At 36.7% G+C, this 22,617-nt stretch overlaps 5 protein-coding genes across 5 annotated transcripts; all 5 read right to left on the bottom strand.

The window, feature by feature from the left end:
- LOC18600203 (F-box/LRR-repeat/kelch-repeat protein At1g09650) lies at positions 952-2,479 on the bottom strand. The gene is made up of 2 exons (XM_018121086.1): positions 1,922-2,479; positions 952-1,803 (listed from the first exon to the last, which is right to left on the bottom strand). Exons 1-2 carry the CDS (start codon positions 2,477-2,479, stop codon positions 952-954), a joined length of 1,410 nt encoding a protein of 469 aa, XP_017976575.1.
- On the bottom strand, positions 3,115-4,579 carry LOC18600202 (putative F-box protein At2g02030). The gene is made up of 3 exons (XM_018121085.1): positions 4,112-4,579; positions 3,926-4,012; positions 3,115-3,855 (listed from the first exon to the last, which is right to left on the bottom strand). The coding sequence occupies exons 1-3, from the start codon at positions 4,577-4,579 to the stop codon at positions 3,115-3,117; spliced, it is 1,296 nt and encodes a 431-aa protein (XP_017976574.1).
- On the bottom strand, positions 5,363-7,025 carry LOC18600201 (putative F-box protein At2g02030). The gene is made up of 3 exons (XM_018121084.1): positions 6,527-7,025; positions 6,336-6,352; positions 5,363-6,103 (listed from the first exon to the last, which is right to left on the bottom strand). The coding sequence occupies exons 1-3, from the start codon at positions 7,023-7,025 to the stop codon at positions 5,363-5,365; spliced, it is 1,257 nt and encodes a 418-aa protein (XP_017976573.1).
- LOC18600199 (F-box/LRR-repeat/kelch-repeat protein At1g09650) lies at positions 16,658-18,866 on the bottom strand. Its single transcript, XM_018120606.1, has 2 exons — positions 18,193-18,866; positions 16,658-17,506 (listed from the first exon to the last, which is right to left on the bottom strand). Exons 1-2 carry the CDS (start codon positions 18,686-18,688, stop codon positions 16,812-16,814), a joined length of 1,191 nt encoding a protein of 396 aa, XP_017976095.1. The 5' UTR covers positions 18,689-18,866; the 3' UTR covers positions 16,658-16,811.
- Positions 19,580-20,248, bottom strand: LOC18600198 (F-box protein At3g07870). Its single transcript, XM_018121083.1, has one exon. The coding sequence runs from the start codon at positions 20,246-20,248 to the stop codon at positions 19,580-19,582; it is 669 nt and encodes a 222-aa protein (XP_017976572.1).

The following is a 22,617-nucleotide window of genomic DNA, read 5'->3' as shown; positions in this document are numbered from 1 at the left end:
TAAAGAGGGAGTAAACTTTCAAAGTATGCATATTACGCATTTGAATCGTAACACAGACTTGGCAGGAAGGGTAGCCATGATCAAAAGGAGAAGATCTTCCAGCCAATAGTTGTTTATCAGGCTTGTCCGCGGCCTGCCATTTTTTATTTCTCTCTATCTCTGTGTCTCTCAAATTCTTTGTAAGAGGCTGCCATAAAACTGTAGCATAAATCAGACTGATTTTCTTTTAATATTTCTATTATTATTAGGGTAAATCTAAAAAACCTTGAATCATGTTTAAAAGGTAACTTGACTTTTTTTTTGTTTTAAAATTAGTTTTCTTTCTTTTAATTATTAAAGCTATCAATTAATAGATCAAAAAAACCAATTCTACATCACCCACTATATATCCTATATGAAATAGAGATAATGTCTTGTCTAAAAAATAATAACAATAAATATTTGCTCCTATATCTCTCAATTCTTTTAAAATCTGAGGGACCAAACATTATTTTAAGGGTTGACTACTAGTATTATTGTTATATCAATAACCCAAGCTTGAGATAGTAGTACATATATAAATACAACTATAAGAACATTACACTGAAAAAATAAAAAATTATGAAATTATTTCGACCTAGTTATCAACATCACTGTTCTGAAGATTTTATTTACCTCCATGGTTAACGTACAAATTTGAAGATAAAAAAAAAAAAAAAACCTCAACCATCAATTGTGCTTTGCACTACTACAACAGATTAATGTCAGTAAGGCATGCAGCCATAAATGAAGAGAAAACAGAGCAGAAAACAGAAAACTAAGGCAACCAAGACTGATATTCATCAACTGAAGTTTGTATACAATTGAAAGCTTTAAAAACAAAGTTTTAACATAGCTTTTGCACTGCAATGCTCTATATCATAATCAGGACCTAAACATCAATTCAAAACATGCATTAGTGCATGACTGACATTAACCAAGACAACAGTTAGCATGACATCTCAATTCAACCAGTGGCTTCCCATAAAGAGGGACTAAACTTTCAGAGTTTGCATAGTAATCAACCGAATTTTCATGTTGTATCAACACTTCACTATCACTTTGGCTTTCTGGGTCAAATATTTCCAAGTTCCTCCCATAACGTAAAACCAAAAAGGTTCCATCCTTGAGTTCTGCTATTCGAAATGCCAATGCAATTCCATATTCCGTTAATCCCCAATTAATAGAAAACATCTTCTCCCAAATTCCATTGCTTTGATTCATTATCCAAATATTCAGCAGCGTAGGCGGGCTCTTGTATTTTCCTTCTACTAGACATAGAGAGCTTCTCAAAGACAGTAACCCCATACGTTTCAGCGTTCTACGATCTGAGACTTCTGAGAAACAACTTGGGTGTGATATTGCTTGGAATTTCTCAATATGGAGATCAAAGGAGACGATCACCTCGGAAGGGTTAGCATGTCTAACGTCAAGGATATAGTGAAGTGCTCCATTGAGATAGACAGGTAGTTGTGCTGCCCTAATGAAGTAAGCAACTTCGCCAAGGCCCCTCCATGAAGCCCCAGCATCTGAACTCAATGTAAAAACCTCGCACTCGTGAATATGGTTTTCTTCTTTAGGTGTAAACAATCGTATAATTTTGCATTCTTTTGTAACTTGATCACGACCAAACCCTACTAAGAAATCCTTTGGGAATATTCGTACTGCAAAGAAGATATCAGAATAAGCTCTATTATTAGTTTCCTGCGAAGAAGATACCAAAGAAAACAGAGAGCACTTCAATTGCTCAAACCAGGCCATCTGGCCCTTAACCCTGCCCATCCCCTGCTTTGCAATTACTTCATTAAGGAACATTAACAGAACTATACACAATCCTATGTCTCTGAAATTCAAGGCAAAGATTGTCCTCTATAGAGCAAACACTATACAAACATGTTCTCACGGGATTATCAAAGTTAAGGGAACAAAAAGGCGTACCGAAAAAATCAACACTACTGGAAAAAACAGGGGAGAATCCCTTCTTTTGCATCTTAACAATCCGAAACTCTCTAGTTCGAGGATTGTAAACAAAGACATTAGTGATCCCAAATAAACAAATAATTCCATCGCAAGAATTGGACGTGAAGTAACGAAAACACGGAAGATGACAGATATTCGAAGAACTTTGTTTCAAACCTTTCCTGATCTTTGCTCCTTCTTCATCACCAACTTCGACATCGACGATGGCCATGGATTCCAAAACCTTGTGCATGGATTCGAAAACCATGCCCATAACGGGTCCAGTTGCTCTAGTGGCAAATATCAAGTGAGGGTAATCGTTTTTCTGCTGCTCTTCGAGGTGTTGTTCGATGAAATAAGGGTTGATGATCAGTGATAGCCAATGCACGGACACGCATTTGAATCGTAACAAAGACTTGGTTGGAAGGGTAGCCAAGATCAAAAGGAGAAGATCTTCAGGCCAATAGTTGTTTTTCAGGTTTGTTCCGCTGCGGCCTGCCATTATTTCTCTCTTTCTATGTCGTCTCTCAAATTCTCTCTAAGAGGCTGCCATGAAACTGCAGCATAAATCAGACTACGTTTCCTTTTTTAAAATTGTTGGCCGCTAGCCCCCCTCCCCTCCGCCTCTGACTACGTGGGCGAGGTTTTGGCAAGTTTTTGATGACGAGGGTCCTTCATCTTTTCGAGTTTTGAAGGGTACGGTGGGCTGTTGGTGTTTTGCTCCTCCTGGCAGGCTCGACGTTCTTTCATGTCTTGCTCGAGCCCTTCCGTCGTGAATCTCGGCTGGGTGGTCCTGCTTTTGTTTGGTTGACTCCATGCATTATGTGGTGGAGTATTCCTCTTGGTTGATGACTCCCCCTGTGTTTTCTCTTCCCCGCTCATGCCCTTCGTCCTGTTTAAGTCCAGGGTAGCACAATGAGCCATGAGGAACTTGTTCATGGGAATGTTGAGGTTGATGTTTCAGAAGGGCTGTTCTGATGCTCTGGTTTCTGTGCGAGGACTTAGGTCACTTGTTTCACTTTTCAAAAATAATAAAAAAAAATACAAGAACAGAGAGGCATGCATGGGCATTTGACTGATGACAAGGCTTGCAGGGTCTTCCATGCAAGTCTCAATTCAACAGTTAACAATGAAATCTCAATCAACCAGTGGCTCTCCATAAAGAGGGACTAAGCTTTCGGAGTATGCATAGCAATCAACATATTTCTCATGTTGTATCAACACTTCACTATCACTTTGGCTCTCTGGATCAAATATTTGCAAGTTTTTCCAATTACGTAAAACAAAAAAGGTTCCATCCTTGAGTTCCGCTGTTGGACATGCCAATGGAATTCCATTTTTCGTTAATCCCCGATTAATAGAAAACAACTTCTCCCAAATTCCATTGCTTTGATTCATTATCCAAATATTCAGCTGCCGAGACGGCCAGTAGTATTTTCCTTCTAATAGACATAGAGAGCTTCTCAAACGCAGTAACTCCATATGTTTCAGCTTACTACGATCTGAGACTTCTGAGTAACAACTTGGGTGTGATATTGCTTGGAATTTCTCAGTATGGAGATCAAAGGAGACGATCACCTCGGAAGGGTTAGCATGTCTAATGTCAAGGATCCAGTGAAGTGCTCCATTGAGATAGACAGGTAGTTGTGCTGCCCTAATGAAGTAAGCAACTTCGCCAAGGCCCTTCCATGAAGCCCCAGCATCTGAACTCAATGTAAAAACCTCGCACTCATGAATATCGTTTTCTTCTTTAGGTGTAAACAATCGTATAATTTTGCATTCTTTTGTAACTTGATCACGACCAAACCCTACCAAGAAATCCTTTGGGAATATTCGTACTGCAAAGAAGATATCAGAATAAGCTCTTTTATTAGTTTCCTGCAACGAAGATACCAAAGAGAAACAGAGAGCACTTCAAAAGCTCAAACCAGGCCATCTTGCCCTTAACCTTGGCCATACCCTTCTTTGCAATTACTTCATTAACAGAACTATACACAATCCTTTGTCTCTTAAATTCAAGGCAAAAATTAATCCTCTATAGAACAAACAATCTACAAACAGACATGTTCTCATTGGATTATTAAAGTTAAGGGAACGAATACGTACCGAAAAAATCAACACTGCTGGAAAAAACAGGGGAGAATCCCTTCTTTTGCATCTTAACAGTCCGAAACTCTCTAGTTCCAGGATTGTAAACAAAGACACTAGTGATCCCAAAGAAGCAAAGAATTCCATCACAAGAATTGGATAAGAAACAATGAGCACACGGAAGATGACAGATACTCGAAGAACTTCGTCTGAAACCTTTTCTGACTTTTGTTCCTTCTTCATCGCCAACCTCAACATCGACAATGGCCATGGATTCCAAAACCATATCAGGTTTAGATGCTCTAGAGGCAAATACCAATTGAGGGTAATCCTTTTTCTGTTGCTTTTCGAGGTGTTGCTCGATGAAATAAGGGTTGATGATCAGTGATCGCCAATGCATGGACACGCATTTGAATCGTAACAAAGACTTGGCTGGAAGGGTAGCCAAGATCGAAAGGAGAAGATCTTTAGGCCAATAGTCGTTTTTCAGGTTTGTTCCTCGGCGGCCTGCCATTATTTCACTCTTTCTATGTCGTCTCTCAAATTCTCTCTAAGAGGCTGCCATGAAACTGTAGCATAAATCAGACTGCGTGTCTTTTAATACTTCTATTATTAGGGTAAATCTAAAAAAACCTTGAATCATGTTAAAAAGGCACTCTGCCTTCTTTTAAATTATATATTTTTCTTTTAAGTATTATCTTTCTTTGTTAATTATTAAAAAAATTGATACATCACCTTTTATATATCAAATAGGCATCTCTAAGACACAATATCTTCTTTGAAAAATAAAAAAAAATAGAAAATCTGCTTGAGCTTGAGGGGTCAAAAGCTTCGAGGTTGTGTTAAGAAAAGAAAAATGTAAAATAGTAGTATATGTATAAGTACAATTATTAAAACATAAAAGTGAAAACATAAAAAATTATGAAATTACTTCGATGTTGATATCAATATCACTGTTTTTAAGATTTTATTTACATCGATATTTAACGTACAAATAAGCAATAAATTTTGAAGATAAAAAAAAAAAAAACTCAGTCATCAATTGTGTTTTGCACTACTACAGCAGCTTAATATCAGTAAGGCATGTAGCCATAATGAAAAAAAACACAAAACAGAAAAAGAAGAGCAGAAAGCAGAAAACTAAGGCAACCGGATCTGATATTTATTAACTGAAGTGTTCTGTACGATGGAAAGTTTTAACACAAATACACTGAGGCATGGGCATTTGACGGATGACCAGGCTTGCAAGTTGCAAGGTCTTCAATGCAAGTCTCAATTCAACAGTTACCATGAAATCTCAATTCACCAGTGGCACTCCATAAAGAGGGACTAAACTTTCGGAGTATGCATAGTAATCAACCGATTTTTCATGTTGAATCAACACTTCACTATCACTTTGGCTTTCTGGGTCAAATATTTCCAAGTTTTTCTTGTGACGTAAAACTAAAAAGGTTCCATCCTTGAGTTCTGCTATTGGAAACGCCAATGGAAATCTGTAATTCATCAATCCCCGATTAATAGAAAACAGCTTCTCCCAAATTCCATTGCTTTGATTCATGATCGAAATATTCAGCTGCCGAGATGACCAGTCGTATTTTCCTTCTACTAGACATAGAGAGCCTCTAAAAGACAGTAACTCCATATGATGAAGCCTACTACGATCTGAGACTACTGAGAAACAACTTGTGTGTGATATTGCTTGGAATTTCTCAGTATGGAGATCAAAGGAGACGATCACCTCGGAAGGGTTAGCATGCCTTTCGTCAAGGATCCAGTGAAGTGCTCCATTGAGATAGACAGGTAGTTGTGCTGCCCTAATGAAGTAAGCAACTTCGCCAAGGCCCTTCCATGAAGCCCCAGCATCCGAACTCAATGTAAAAACCTCGCACTCATGAATAGGGTTTTCTTCATTAGGTGTAAACAATCGTATAATTTTGCATTCTTTAGTAACTTGATCACGACCAAACCCTACTAATTGATACAATGGGAATACTCGTACTGCAAGGAAGATATCATTATAAGCTCTTTTATTAGTTTCCTGCAAAGCAGATACCAAAGAGAAACAGAGAGCACTTCAAAAGCTTAAACCAGGCCATCGGGCCCTTAACCCTGCCCATCCCCTGCTTTGCAAGTACTTCATTAAGGAACATTAACAGAACTGTACACAATCCTTTGTTTTCGAATTCAAGGCAAAGATTATCCTCTATAGAACAAACAATTTACAAATATGTTCTTGTGGGATTATCAAAGCTAATTTAGGTGACACAAACTTTTGCAATTCGAATGCCTGTATTTTAGGGAGAAATGAAAGAATCATCATGCAATCCTTCTAATTTATCTCTTCCAGCTATCTAAAACAATTCATGTTGAATTCTCTATTCCAATGCAGAGTCTAGTGAACACTTTGTTTTTTCTTTAATTCTATCTATCTAAACATAAAACAGGGAAAAAAAATGCGTACCGAAAGTATCAACGCTGGAATTATCAGGGGAGAATTCCTTCTTTTGCATCTTAACAATCCGAAACTCTCTAGTTCCAGGATTGTAAAGAAAGACGTTAGTGATCCCAAATAAGCAAATAATTCCGTTACAAGAATTGGACACGAAGTAATTAGCCGACTGAAGATGACAGATATTCGAAGAACTTCGTTTCAAACCTTTCCTGGTCTTTGTTCCTTCTCCATCACCAACTTCAACATCGACGATGGCCATGGATTCCAAAACCATGTCCATGTCGGGTTTAGATGCTCTAGAGGCAAATATCAATTGAGGGTAATCCTTTTTCTGTTGCTTTTCGAGGTGTTGTTCCATGAAATGAGGGTTGATGATAAGTGCTTGCCAATGCCTGGACACGCATTTGAATCGTAACAAAGACTTGGCAGGAAGGGTAGCCAATATCGAAAGGAGAAGATCTTCAGGCCAATAGTTGTTTTTCAGGCTTGTTCCGCTGCGGCCTGCCATTATTTCTTGTTAGAAATTTTTAAGAGAAGAAAATACGATTTTGAGGCATGTATTCCTTAAGGTATTTTTCAATCTTTGGATATAATAAGGTCTTTAACACACTTATCAAAAATACTGAAAATCGCAGCATAATAACATTGTTTATATAATAAATCAATCTATTGGTTATTCATGATTAAATTGTACTTGTTTTTTTTCATAATATAATTATTTTTTTATAATATAACTATTCAAAAGTTGTATTTAATAAGGTAATTATTTATAACTCTTCAATCACGATTTTTTATAAATTAATAATATTTATTATTTAATTTAAAAATTAAAATAATAAAAATTAATTACGTATTAATATTTTAATTCGAGAGTCTAAACACCTTCATTAACAACTATCTAACATTTCTCTCTATCTATGTTGTCTCTCAAATTCTCTATAAAAGGTTGACATGAAACCATTGCATAAATAAGATTACTTTTTTTTAATACTTCTACTATTAGGGTAAATCTAAAAAACCTTGAATCATGTTTGATTAAAAAGCACTTTGACTTTTTTGTTTTAAAAATTTTTTTCTTTTAATTGTTAAAAAAAACTATACTACATGAATTATTATATATCAAATCGATATCTTAAAACACAAATGTCTTCTCTGAAAAATAAAATAAATATTTACTCGTATATCTCTCAATTCTTTTAAAGTAACTTCAGAGATCAAACATTATTTTTAAAGATTGACTAATAGTATTATTTTGGTATAAGTATTATTTTATATTGAAATCTTGAATATTAAAATTTAGAGATTAAAACTCTTGAATGTTAATTCAATGGCTTATGTGAAACGATATAATTATGTGAGTGAAAGAACAAATGTTATGTTTTTTTTTAATATTTAGATTATTTGTGTATTTAATAATTATGAATGAATTATAAATTTCAATGTTGTAATTTGTAAAAAACAAAAATAATAAAATTTCAATTTTTTTGGTCTAAAACTGAACTGACTGAATCAATTCGATATTTGATCGATCCGATCTTCTTATAAGTTTGGTCGATTCTGATCAATTTTTTAAAAATATTTGATTCATTTGATGTTTAGATATAACAAACCAAATCGATCAAACTGACCAATTACCCACTTCTAGATATTAATATCACTGTTTTTAAGATTTTATTTATTATCTCCATCATTATATACAAATAAACAATAAATTTAAAGGATACAGAAAAAAAAAACTCAATCATCAATTGTGTTTTGCACGAACCCAATTCATTAAATACTAACCTTTATATGACAAGATTACTAAATTTTTGCTGTGATTGTTAAAATCCAACTCTAAACTCAATTATTGTACTCATTGTTTACTAACCCAACCATAAGAAAACACCCAACTGAACTGAAATTATACCCCATCTTTTCCAAGCTCAAGGGCCACCATTGTAGACTCCTCATCAAATAAGGAAAATGTTGGCTCCACAAACACTTCATTACCATTCACATTCATCTTCACAAGAAAGTCAGCACAGTAGTTAACTTCTGTGAAAAATAATTCATCAGCAATACTGCTTGAATAATGCTGCATTATTCTCCTAGTTTTGATGACTTAGCTCAATAATTAATGTTTGGTTTTCTTCTTTTCTTTTTCTTGGTTATTAGGTGAATGAGTAATGCAATAAAATGCAATGAACAGTTGAACACAACAAATTTCACACACACAAAAAAGGGGGAGTTTACTATAGTTGATTGAGTTTCACAGCTGGAAGAAATGAAAGCAAAACTTTCTTTAATGAAATTATTAGCATAAAGCATTGTAATTTAAGATCTCTACCCACTTATACCCAAATATTAAACACATCATATAGAGGGACTTAACTTTCAAAATATGCAGTAGACACAACTTTTCTCCAATGCGGTAGCACATCCCTCAACATTTTTCTCTTTAGATTGTGTAGTTGCAACCTCTGTTCATAATATTAGATAGAAAGCATTCTGTTATTAGGAGGCTTCACAACAATTATCAAATCCATCGAGTGCAACACCTCCCAAGCTCCCATGTTCTCATTCAAAGCTGGTGATGGGTTGCAATCTTTCATGAAAATCCATATGTTCTCATTCAAGTCTTGAACAATTTTGGACTTCGTTTTTGAGTTCTGTTTATCAGTAGTAACTAAAATCTTTTTTAATGATTACAATAATCAGATTTTAAACTTTTAAGTTTTGCAATGTTTTATTGGGGACGGGGTTCTGGTCCAGCGGTGATACGCCCACCACAAGAGCCAGGGAACGTTGGTGTCCAACCATGAGTCTGCTGCAGCAAGGGAAGGCCTGCGGATGGGGCTTTGGATGACATTGGGTAACTACTGGCTGCTGTGATTGGGTCTTGTTTTAATGTAACAATATTGTCAACAGGCTTTTGTGACCAATTGGGGAGGGGTCCTGACACTCTGCTTGGAATTGGCAGGGATGCCTACTGAGTTGTTGCATAGCACTACCATTACCACAAAAATGGTTATTTTTTGCTGACTTCATTGGAGCAGCGAATCAAATTCCAGCTTTTCACACAAAAAAAAATAATACATATTATTTACAACTCGATCAATACACCAGTGGCTCTCCATAAAGAGGGACTAAACTTTCAGAGTATGCATAGGACACAACCCTTCTTTCATGTTGTATCGATACTTCACTAAGACTTTGGCTCTCCGGATCATATATTTGCAAGTTCTCCCCAAAATGGGAAACAAAAAAGGTTCCATCATTGAGTTCTGCTATTGGAAATGCCAATGTAGTTCTACAATTCATCAATCCCAAAATAATAGCAAACAGTTTCTCCCAAACTCCATTGCTTTGATTCATTATCCATATATTCAGTTGCAGCCTGTATTCTGATTGTACTAGACATAGAGAGCTTCTCAAAGACGGTAACCCCATAAAATGCCGACGATCTGAGGCTTCTGAGCAACAACTTGGGTGTGATATTGCTTGGAATTTTCAGTATGGAGATCGAAGGAGACGATCACCTCCGAAGGGTTAGCATGTCTGACGTCAAGGATCCAGTGAAGTGCTCCATTGACAAGGACAGGTTGTTGTGCTGGCCTAATGAAGTAGGCAACTACGCCAAGGCCCCTCCATGAAGCCTCAGGATCTGAACTCAATGCAAAAACCTCGCACTCATGAATATGGTTTTCTTGTTCCTCTTTAGGTATAAACAATCGTATAATTTTGCATTCTTTTGTGACTTGATCACGACCAAACCCTACTAATTGATGCGTTGGGAATCGTTGTCCTGCAGAGAAGATATCATAATAAGCTCTATTATTAGTTTCCTGCAAAGAAGATACCAAAAAGAAACAGAGAGCACTTCAAAAAGCTCTAACCAGGCCATGTAGCCCTTCACCCTGCCCATCCCCTGCTTTGCAATCACTTTGTTCAGGAACATTAACAGAAGTATACGGAATCCTTTGTCTCTCGAAATTCAAGACAAAGAGTATCCTCTATAAAACAAACAATATACAAGCACGTTCTCATTGGACTATCAAAGCTAAATTAGCTGACACTATTTTTTTTATTTTTGAAAGGAAGTGGATTTCATTAAATCTGGGTGTGATAAATCATCCCCCCATGGCCAATACAAGGGACATAATTTCCAGGTTTATGCATCGGATTAAGTATGCATACTCCCCAACTTACAAAAAATTGGACAGCATCTCCCCTAAAAGTACATCATCCCACAGAAACAAAACACCCAAAACAAAAACAGACATTTCCTATACACTCTGAATATCATGGCCATGTACACAGCAACCATGCTGCCTTGCACAAGTAAAACACTGCACATTTAGATCCCGAAGAATTCCGCCCTAACGATGAATTTGAAAACCATACACACACAAAAATAGACACCATCATCATGAAAGAAAGGACCTGGCTTTAATTCTCGTGAACACCGTTGCTTTAATTCTATCTATCTAAACATAAAACAAGAGGAAAAAAACGCGTACCAAAGCAATCAGAAGAGTAGGAAGGACCACGGGAGGATCTCTTCTTTCCCCTCTGAAGAATCTGAAACTCTCTAGTTCCAGGATTGTAAACAAAGACATTGGTTAACTTCATTCTAGACTCCTCATCAATTAACTCACAGAAACACTTTCTAGCACAAACATTTGATTTTTATTCACGTCCATCTTCACAAGAGAGTCAGTACAGTTGTTAACTTCTCCGGAAAATATTTCATCAGCATTAACGAAAAACTGTGTGTAAATGCAAACAGCCAAAGCAAAGTTCCCAAGGTTGTTGGGTTCTTTCTGTTCTTTGGCAGAAGCCTAGTTAAGTGTAACCTGATTTAATTGAACATAGATCATTTATAACTTGAGCAATTGTACTGATGCTTGAATAATGCTGCATTATTCTCCTACTTTTGATGAGTTAGCTAAACAAATAATATTTGGTTTTTCTTTTTTTTTTTCCTTGGTTATTAGGTGAAAGAATAATGCAATAAAATGTAATTGACACAACACGTTACACACGAAAAAGAAAAGGGGTTTACTATAATTGATTGAGTTTCACTGCTGGAATAAATGAAATCAAAACTTCCTTCAATGCAATTATTAGCATACGGTAATGTAACTTAAGATCTCTACCCACTTTAGATACTCACATATCAAATACTAATTAACCCATGTGTTTTTCTGCATATAGAGGGACTAAACTTTCAAAGTGTTCAGTAGGCATTAATGCTCCACAATGCACTAGCACATCCCTGAACATTTTGCTCTTTGGAGTGTATAGTTGCAGCCTGCCTCCATAATAGATGGTAGAAAGCATTCCATTCTTATGCTCCGCAATTGGAATTCCCAATCGCCATTCGCTTACCGAAAACTTCAAATCAATAGAATGCAACATCTCCCAAGCTCCCATGTTCTTATTCAAAGCTGGTGATGAGTTGCAATCCTTCATGAAAATCCATATGTTCATCTTCTTGTTAGCAGTTAACTCAGCCAGGCAAAGAGAGTTTCTCAAAGGCATTAAGGCTTCCATATAGCATCTGTCAGAGTGACTATTCAGGCAACTCGGATGTGGGATTGCTCGGACTTTCTCTGCATGGAGATCGAAGGAGACGGATGCCTCCGAAATGTGCCTCATAACACAAGTTATCCAATGGAGTGCCCCATTAACATAGATAGGCGATTGTAGTGATATAACAAAGTAAGGTGCTTCACCAAGCCTTCTACATGAAACGTTAGGATCTGGACCCAATGTGAAAGCCTCACACTCATCAAAATTGCCAGGAGCCCTGGACCCAATGTGAAAGCCTCACACTCATCAAAATTGCCAGGAGCCCTTACCGATTAAACAATCGTACAATTTTGAATTGCTTAGTGACTTGATCCCGACCGAGCCCTATTGTTGTAGTCCTACCAGATGGTACACCTGCAAGGAATAGATATAGCAGAGCACAATTAATGCTTGTAACATAACAAATTCTTTCTAATATTCCCTTTCACAGAACAATCTCCATTACAACTTGACCCCCATACCTAACCAAATTCTAAACTTTAATTCGTTTGATATTGGCAGTAATGCAGACTATAGGAAAATCAAATTCATACCTTTCCAACCAAAGCCATAGGAAAAATGTCGAATCTCCCTCGTGCTAGGGTTGCAAACAATGATGGTTTCTGGTCCATAAAAGCAGAGAACTCCATCGCATGAATGCGACATGCTTAAATCGTATCCAGGGAGGTTTGTAAGTGTAATAGTCAAACCAGTGGTGACAACTTCACCAGTTCCCTCATCAGCTCTATCAACATTTATGTACATTGATTTTAAATCCACCTGACTTTGACTGATGATAGTGGCAAAAAGAAGTTGGGGGTCCTTTTTCTTTTGATTCGAAAGATGTTGTTCGATGAAATCTTGGTCGATGATCAATGACCGCCAAAGCTTGGAGACGCACTTGAATCTTAGTAAGGACTTGACGGGAAGATTGACAAATATCGACATAATGAGTTCTTCAGGCACATGAAACTCTTTTTGCCATTTTCGTCTACCATGGCTAGCCATATCTCTTAACTCTCTTGGTACCTCAGTTGAGGGAAAACAAACAAGTTTAAAACTTGAAGAATTTAACCTGAAACATGCCACTTAAACAATTGCTAATCCCAAATAGTAATTTCTAGGTTAAATAGTTGAAAAGGGTTTTTTGTATGAATCAACCAAAATGCAGTCGAGCTCTTGGATGTGAGTAGAAACAGAATTAGTCATAGTAATTGCTCGAGAATGGACTGATTATGCCTATCTAGAATGCCTCATTCTCACAAGAAAGTATGTCGTTCAAAAATTTTAGAAGTATCTAAAATGCCTATTTGGAATGCCTCTTCTCACATGAAATGTCGCTGTAGAGTAATGCTCCATGTTTAATTGTTTATTTTTATCTTACATAATATACATATATATATATATATATATATTATTAAACATATATATAAAAAAATCTGATTTAGATGTTAGCACCACACAAAAAAAAATTGACGTCGCACGGAAAAAAAAACAACTAAAAGGGTATCTTTAATTATGCTTTCTGAGGTGAAAAAAAAGCAAGGAGAATTGAAAATTTCACTGAAGCACGATGCAACTTGCAGATAAGTGTAAGGCTCATAATAGAGAAGTTTACAGACACCCAGACACAGTGAATCCACATGTGACTCTTTAGCCAAAGTAAAGAGAAATCGAAACTTATCCTTATTTGAACTTATCTTAGAGATTAGTTGTTTGAATTTGTTGAAGTCGGCAAAAATATGATCAAGTTCTTGGAAATGAGTAGAAAAGGAATTACTCAAACTGATGTTCAAGCTTCCATTTTAAAATACCAAACGACGGCAGACGTTGTGTGTTTCAAAAGTTGTGGCTGTTTGAGCGTTTCCGTTTTGAAATACCTAACGATGGCATACGCTGTGTTTTTCAGAAGTTGTGGCTGTTCGAGCTTCTCATAGCAAAGGACGCCCGCCGTTTTGAAATAGATAAGGACGGTAGACGATGTGTCTTTCAGAAGTTGTGGCTGTTCGAGCTTCTCACTTGTCGTTTTGAAATACCTAAGCACGGCAGACTCTATGTCTTTCAGAAGTTGAAGCCATTTTTCAAAAACGAAATGCACTTGCTGGGTTAGAAACTAGTATGGCAAGCGCAGCAAAGTCAAATAGGACGCCCGTGTTGTCTATTTACTTCTCTAGTTGACCTAAGGTAGTATTTTAAAATATTAGCCAAGGTTATGGAAGAACAAATGTGAGCCTTCAATTAAAGAGCTGGTTTGATCTTTTTCTTTTAATTTGAAAATTTTGGTAAATTACCACTAATATTGGAAATGGCTTCTTCTCTATTCTTTATTTGATTTCATTTGACTAAGGTTCTCATATATCCATAATCCTATGCATTTAAGATTCTCATTAAAAAAAAAGCCAAATTTGAAGAATCACCTCACTTGGCCATGGTTTGGGGTTGGAGCATGACATTGTAGAAATGTCGTGCGTGAAATGCTTGCATAATGCTAGTCTTTTGGTTTTTGGCATAATTTCTTTGCGCCAAAAGTATAGGTTTTGCCTGTCGAGTACAGTCGATTTCAACAATACTACTGCAAATTTTAATGCCATTGATGAATCATATATCTCTCTCTATATGAAAGGTCCAAATTAATCAGGTAATATGCTTTATATAAAACCAATAGGAGAATTATTACCTCGTCAAGGGAGGCAAGGTCATATGTCAGTTAAACGAACAATAGAGGAAATTAAAAAACAGAGCCCCAGACAATCAAATTGGCTAGGCAACTCCTACCTTGTCTTGGAGAATTACAACTATGATCAAGTATCTTTTTTTTGAAGATTAAAAGCATTTCCATTAAAGCAAGGTGAAATTCCTTATGTACACAAAAAGGAAGGGTCTAGGAGAAACTTGGTCCAGGTGCCCTTCCCGAAGCTTGGCATACAAAAAAGCCAACTGAAAACAAAATACTATACAACTACAAAAAATTGATATTAGCAAGATTCAAAAAAGCTACAGCCACCCTTAACAGCCAAAAAGGGAGAAGGGAGAGCAAGAGTGACAAACATGGCCATTTTGGATGTTTCTCCCTCTTGCAAATCCATACACAAGCAAAACAACCCAAAAAGCTGTCGGCCTTATCATGCAAAAAGTGATCCACACTAGCAACAATGCAGTAAACACAGTCAAAAGCATGCCCAATCACTCGAGCAGTTATGGGTACGCACAGAGCAAATCATGAGCTCTATCAATCCCTGACTTGGCAAGGTTATCAGCTACTGTATTACCTGACCTTGGAGTGTGTTTTATCTTCCAGCCAGCAACTCTGTCTTTAAGGGAAACAGTTTGAAAGATGAGTTGCCGTAGCTTCCATGGGGTTTTCTCAGGGAGTGTCATCCACAAGACCACATTCTTGGAGTCAGATTCAATGATAATACCAGCAGAGTTCGCCCATGAGGAGGCAGAAAACAGAATCATAGCCTCTCTCACTGCAAGGATTTCGGCAAGGTTAACATCTCCCCAACCTGCTTTCTTCGAAAAGGTCATCTTGACAGCCCCTTTGTTATCGCATAAAACTCCTCCAATTCCAAGATGACCTGGACATCCTCTAGCAGCCCCATCAGTATTAAATTTGAGCCAACTTGCAGGTGGACATTCCCAAGAGACCATGCTCTTAACCTTTCTCTTTGAGGTTGGAGCAGAAGCCAAAAATGAGTGGTAGCAATATCAGAAACGGTGTTGTCGCCAGGCCATTTGGACTTGACCCACCACGCCACTCTCAGTTTGACAATATCCAACACTTTCAACAAATCTCACATTTTCTCATCAAAAATCATTTCATTTCTATTAAGCCAGATGGATCAAATAATGACGAAGAAGGACATCCTTCACACTTTTCTCTTAACCAATTCCACATATTTAGAATTCCAAGCCTTAAAAAACGAAATAGGAAACATCAACATACAAGTGGTAATTTTCCATTCATGACACTACAAGCACCACAGCCTCCAAGATTCAATGCAAGAGAAGAAAAGATGGTTGACTGATTCCATTTCGTTGTAATTAGTCAAAAGCTATGGTGCAACTTAGTTTGAAACTTTTGGTGGATTTCCAATAATTTTGGAGAGGGCATCTTCTCCCTTCTTTGTTTGACTCCATGCGTACAGGTGTCATTTGGATCGTTTGTTTATTAGGTGAACTCAGCATGATCGTTGGGAATTGTGCAACATAGGCTGAGTGTTATATGCCGCTTTTTTATTTTTGTGCGGCCTGTTGTGTTTGTAACTCTACAGTTGTGATGAAGCCCAAATCAGATTTCATGCCATGGAAAGTCTTTAGACAGAATTACTAGAGACTTGAAATAGCATTGTGATTTTTGAAATGTTCTATTGGGGATGGGGTTCTGGCCTAGCGGTGATACTCCCACCACAGGAGCCAGGGGACGTTGGTGTCTAACCAGGAGTCTGCTACAGCAAGGGAAGGCCTGCAGATGGGGCTTTGGCTGACATTGGGTAATTACTGGCTGCTTGGTCGGCTCTTGTTTTAATGTAACAACATTGTCAACAGGCTTTTGAGATCAATCGGGGGGGAGTCCTGACACTCTACTTAGAATTGGCAGGTATGCCTGCCTACTGGGTTATTGTATAGCACTACCATTACCACAAAAATGGTAGTTTTTTGCTGACTTCATTGAAGCAATGAATCAAATTCCAGCTTTTCACATAAAAAAAAATAATACATATTATTTACAACTCGATCAATACACCAGTGGCTCTCCATAAAGAGGGACTAAACTTTCAGAGTATGCATAGGACACAACCCTTCTTTCATGTTGTATCAATACTTCACTAAAACTTTGGCTCTCTGGATCATATATTTGCAAGTTCTCCCCAAAATGGGAAACAAAAAAGCTTCCATCCTTGAGTTCTGCTATTGGAAATGCCAATGGAGTTCTATAATTCATCAATCCCCAATCAATAGCAAACAGTTTCTCCCAAACTCCATTGCTTTGATTCATTATCCATATATTCTGTCGTAGCCTGTATTCCGATTGTACTAGACATAGAGAGCTTCTCAAAGACAGTAACCCCATAAGCGCCATATGACGATCTGAGGCTTCTGAGCAACAACTTGGGTGTGATATTGCTTGGAATTTCTCAGTATGGAGATCGAAAGAGACGATCACCTCCGAAGGGTTAGCATGTCTGACGTCAAGGATCCAGTGAAGTGCTCCATTGACAAAGACAGGTTGTTGCGCTGGCCTAATGAAGTAAGCAACTACGCCAAGGCCCCTCCATGAAGCCCCAGCATCTGAACTCAATGTAAAAACCTCGCACTCATGAATATGGTTTTCTTGTTCCTCTATAGGTATAAACAATCGTATAATTTTGCATTCTTTTGTAATTTGATCACGACCAAACCCTACTAATTGATGCGTTGGGAATCGTTGTCCTGCAGAGAAGATATCATAATAAGCTTTATTATTAGTTTCCTGCAAAGAAGATACCAAAAAGAAACAGAGAACACTTCAGAAAGTTCTAACCAGACTACGTAGCCCTTCACCCTGCCCATCCCCTGCTTTGCAATCACTTTATTCAGGAACATTAACAGAAGTATACAGAATCCTTGGTCTCTCAAAATTCAAGACAAAGATTATCCTCTATACAACAAACAATGTACAAAGCTAAATTAGCTGACACAATATTTTTTTTATTTTTGAAAGGGAAGTGGAATTCATTAAATCTGGGTGTGATAAATCATCACCCCCATGGCCAATACAAGAGACATAATTTCCAGGTTTATGCATCGGATTAAGTATGCATACTCCCCAACTTACAAAAAATTGGACAGCATCTCCCCTAAAAGTGAATCATCCCACAGAAACAAAATACCCAAAACAAAAAAAGACAATTCCTATACACTCTGAATATCAAGGCCATGTACACAGCAACCATACTGAAAAATCATCAGCTGCCTTTCACAAATAAAACACTGCAACTATAGATCCCAAAGAATTCCGCCCTAACGATGAATTTGAAAACATACACACACAAAAAGAGACACCATCATCATGAAAAAAAGGACCTTGCTTTAATTCTATCTATCGAAACAAAAGACAAGGGGAAAATAATGCGTACCGAAGCAATCAGAAGAGTAGGAAGGACCACGGGTGGATCTCTTCTTTCCCATCTGAAGAATCCGAAACTCTCTAGTTCCAGGATTGTAAACAAAGAGATTAGTTTCCCCAAAGAAGCAAAGAATTCCATCGCAAGAGTTGGACATACAGTAACCATCAGGTGGAAGATGACAGATATTCAAAGATCTTCGTTTGAAACCTTTCCTGGTCTTTGCTCCTTCTTTGTCATCAACTTCAACATCGACGATGGCCACGGATTCCAAAACTATGTCTGTTGTAGTTCCAGAGGCAAATATCAATTGAGGGTACTCTTTTCTCTGTTGGTTTTCGAGATGTTGTTCGATGAAACCAGGGTTGATGATCAGTGATCGCCAATGCTTGGACACGCATCTGAATCGCAACAAAGACTTGGCAGGAAGGGTAGCCAAGATCGAAAGGAGAAGATCTTGAGGCCAATTACCCTCGTTTAGCAGGCTTGTTCTGCCGCGGCCTGCCATTATTTTTTCTCAATTTCTCTCTTGTCAATACAGGCGGCGATGGACTTTATACTTCTATTATTGCGGTAACACCAATGGTGTTTTTTTGTCTTTTTGTTCTATTATTTTGATCACTATTCACTTCCCCTGCAACTGCATTAGTTTGGAAATTTTGGTAATACCAGGAAAGCTTGAGTCTTGATGTAGACTTCAGAAAAATAAAAGTATTTATGTATAGGTACAATTATTAGAACATAGCATTGAAAATATAAAAAAAAAAAACTATGAAATGACTTCAATTAATAAGTGTTATTAAAATTTTATTCACTTTCATATCAACATCCATTATTTTAAATTCCCCGTCAATTAACTCGTAGAAACATTTTCTTGCACAAACATTTGATTTCTATTCACAGCTATCTTCACAAGAGAATCATACTGTAGTTTACTTCTCTCTGAAAAATATTTCATCAGTACTAACTAAAAAATATCAAAATACACTTCAATAGTCTCTATACAAACAACTATTATTGTACAATAATTGAACTGTATAAATACAAACAGCCAAAGCAAAGTTCCCAAGATTGTTGGGTTCTTTCTAATCTTGGGCAGAAGCCTGGTTACGTACAATAATTGAACATAGATCATATGTAATTGGAGCTATTATGCTGATGCTTGATAATGCTGCATTATTCTCCTACTTTTGATGAGTTAGCTTAACTCTGCTTTTTCTTCTTCTTTTTTTCCTTGGTTATTAGGTGAAAGAATAATGCAAAAAAAGGGGGTTTACTGTAATTGATTGAGTTTCACTGCTGGAATAAATGAAAGCAAAACTTTCTTTAATGAAATTATTAGCGTAAAGCATCGAAATTTTAGATCTCTACCCACTTACACATACTCACATATCAAATACTAATTAACCCTCTTTTTTTTTGCAGATAGAGGGACTAAACTTTCAAAGTATGCAGTAGGAGCAAATGTTCTCCAATGCGATAGCACATTCGTGAACATTCTTCTCTTTGGATTGTATAGCTGCACCCAGTATCCATAATAGTTGGTAGAAAGCATTCCGTTCTTGTGCCCCGCAATTGGAATTCTCATTGGCCAATCGTGTACCCTAATCTCCAAATCAATAGAATGCAACATCTCCCAAGTTCCCATTTTGTCATTCAAACCTGGTGATGAGTTGCAACCTTTCATGAAAATCCATATGTTCATCCTCTTGTTAGCATTAGTTAACTCAGCCAGGCAAAGAGAGTTTCTCAAAGGCTGTAAGGCCGCCTCGTATCTCTTAAAGTCATTATCCAGACAACTCGGATGTGGGATTGCTTTGAATTTCTCTGTGTGGAGGTCGAAGGAGACGATTGCCTCCAAAGGGTGTCTCCTAAAACTAGTGATCCAATAGATTGCCCCATTAACATGGACAGGCCGTTTTGCTGATGATAAACTGACTGAGTAAGGTGCTTCACCTAGCTTTCTTCGTGAAACCTCTGGGCCTGGGCCCAATGTCAGAACCTCACACTCACTAAAATCGAGATAGATCCCTTCCGGACCAAACAATCGAACAATCTTGAACTCCATTGTGACTTAATCCCGATCAAACCCAATTGTTTGATCCAAACAGATTGCTTCGCCTGCAGGGAATAGATATAGTAGAGCACAGTTAATACTTGTAACCAAACAAATACTTTCTAATATTCCCCTTCACAGAATAATCTCCATTACAACTTGACCCCTATTCCTAACCAAATTTGTAACTTTAATTCGTCTGATAATAAGCGATAGTAATGCAGACTATAGGAAAGTCAAATTCATACATAACCAATCTAAGGGTTTCCAAAAATGAGAGTCAACTCCGTAGGCCCAACGTTGAATTTCCCTCGTGCTAGGGTTGCAAACAATGATGGCTTCTGCTCCATAAAAGCAAAAAACCCCATCGCATGAATACATCATGCTAAAAAACTTTTGGGGAAGTTCTTCAATCGTCATCCTCGAACCATCGATAACAGCTGCACCAGTTCCCTCAGCAGCTCCATCGACATTTATGAACATTGATTTCAAAGCTATCTGCTGACCCCGAACATCGGCAGAGGCAAAAAGGATTTGAGGGTCCTTTTTCTGTTGGTTCGAAAGATGTTGTTCGATGAAATCTTGGTCGATGATCAATGAACGCGAAAGCTTGGAGACACTTGAATCTTAGTAAGGACTTGACGGGAAGGTTGACCAATATCGACATAATGAGTTCTTCAGGCACATGATTCTCCTTCTTTTGCCGTTTTTGTCTACCATGGCTAGCCATATCTCCAAACTCTTTGACGCAGGTAAGGTACAAAAGCAGGTAGCTCAGTTGAGGGAGAACAAAACAACTTTATAACTTGAAGAATTTAATCAGAAACAAGCCACTTCAATAAGTGTTAACCCCAAATATAATTTCTAGGTTGCGTAGGTTAATTATTTGATATCCTAATATATATAAAAGAAATAGCTAAACCGCCATATATAAAATTATTTACCAACTAAATTTCCTTAAAAAACTTTTTTTTTTTTTTGCTAAGTCGAAGAGATTTTATTAAGATTTCAAAAGGAATACAAAAACTATAAACAAGCAATTAAACTAGTATTAGTAAGGAATATTGAAGAAGTTCAGTTATACATAAACATAATTACTTATAAAATATCTGAAAAAAAAAATCAATTAGGTCCTAAGGTTTTAAACCCGAAATCCTTTTTTAAAGCAGGTTGATTGTATTCAATTAGAATAGGAGTAGCCTAAGCATCATAATAATCACACCTAATGCTACCCATACATTCTGGGTGCTTACTTCTCAGTTAGTCGATACCTTTGACAAAAAATTGATCTCCAGAACTCTATATATATAAACCCCTTTACACCTTTTAAACAGAATTTCTGACAGTCTGCCCTTTACCTTGGATGTACAACTAGCATATGTCGTGAACCCTTAGGATCCTGTATTATTAGTGTATGTTGGATTTGTCACCTCCTATTTTGAAAACAAACAAACTCAATTTGCAACACTGAGAACCTAACTTCCATAGTATAGTGTTTGGGTTAAGAACCTGTCTAACCACATTGGTTGATGGATTAGACCACTTTAAGACAGTAAAAATAATAATCGTCTCTCTAATTGCTTATTCAGCCACATTAGAATTCACGATACCAACTGCTTTTGAAAACATGATTTTCAGCCTACCTTTCTCATCACAGATAACAACCCATCTGCCAACATTACTCGAGTTTCCTAATGAAGATCCATCAATATTAAATTTCATTATACTCGTCAATAGTGACGGTTCTTACCGGACTAAAAGAAAGATTGAAGCATCCCTATCTCCATAGGCCCATGGTTTCTACGCCTCTATACTGGAAAAAAAAAATCAGTTAGTGGTTTCATTTAATACCCTTTTACAAAGGATGCAATCTCGGCCTTACAAGGACTCGTAAACAGAAGTAGAATATTCAAAAACCTGAAAATTCCAAACTAAACCTAATATATAAAAAGAAAACAGAACTAAATTACTAATTAACAATTCTCGACATAAAAAAAAAAAACAAATAAAGAACAATTTAGTTCTATCCACTTCATTTTTGCAAGAGTCTCCGCACAATATTATTAAAAAACAAAACAAATCTTTTATCTATTTAATTTTTTGATTATTTATTAATATTTAAATTTTTAATCTTAACAATAATTTATAGATAGAATCGATCGGTTCAATTTAAAATTTATATGTTTATATATCTATCCCATTTTTGTAGATTACTAATCAATTAAAATATAATCAATCTTGTTTACTTAATCATTAAAATATCCACTATTTTCAAATTTTCAGTTTATGATTTCAAATATTAAAGAGGGTTTTTTTTTTCTTTTTTTTCTTTTTTGGATAATATCAAGACCTAAAAATTGGAAGTGGACTTTACACCAAAG

The sequence above is a fragment of the Theobroma cacao genome, chromosome 5 (assembly GCF_000208745.1).
Source record: "Theobroma cacao cultivar B97-61/B2 chromosome 5, Criollo_cocoa_genome_V2, whole genome shotgun sequence".
In the NCBI taxonomy this organism is placed as follows: Eukaryota; Viridiplantae; Streptophyta; class Magnoliopsida; order Malvales; family Malvaceae; genus Theobroma; species Theobroma cacao.
Note: the sequence above shows the minus strand (reverse complement) of the source record. Positions and strands in the feature narration are given on the sequence as shown.

What these genes read in the sequence shown, in the direction of transcription:
- LOC18600202 (XM_018121085.1), bottom strand. Translation starts at nt 4,579, where the DNA reads ATGGCAGGCCGCCGAGGAACAAACCTGAAAAACGACTATTGGCCTAAA. An exon ending in AAAAGAAGGGATTCTCCCCT is followed by an intron (nt 4,013 to 4,111) that starts GTTTTTTCCAGC and finishes TTTGTTCTATAG; the next exon opens with AGGATTAATTTTTGCCTTGA. An exon ending in CAAAGAAGGGTATGGCCAAG is followed by an intron (nt 3,856 to 3,925) that starts GTTAAGGGCAAG and finishes TCTTCGTTGCAG; the next exon opens with GAAACTAATAAAAGAGCTTA.
- LOC18600198 (XM_018121083.1), bottom strand. Translation starts at nt 20,248, where the DNA reads ATGGAGTTCAAGATTGTTCGATTGTTTGGTCCGGAAGGGATCTATCTC.
- LOC18600203 (XM_018121086.1), bottom strand. Translation starts at nt 2,479, where the DNA reads ATGGCAGGCCGCAGCGGAACAAACCTGAAAAACAACTATTGGCCTGAA. An exon ending in CCCTTAACTTTGATAATCCC is followed by an intron (nt 1,804 to 1,921) that starts GTGAGAACATGT and finishes ATTGCAAAGCAG; the next exon opens with GGGATGGGCAGGGTTAAGGG.
- LOC18600199 (XM_018120606.1), bottom strand. Translation starts at nt 18,688, where the DNA reads ATGGCAGGCCGCGGCAGAACAAGCCTGCTAAACGAGGGTAATTGGCCT. An exon ending in CTACTCTTCTGATTGCTTCG is followed by an intron (nt 17,507 to 18,192) that starts GTACGCATTATT and finishes TCTTCTCTGCAG; the next exon opens with GACAACGATTCCCAACGCAT.
- LOC18600201 (XM_018121084.1), bottom strand. Translation starts at nt 7,025, where the DNA reads ATGGCAGGCCGCAGCGGAACAAGCCTGAAAAACAACTATTGGCCTGAA.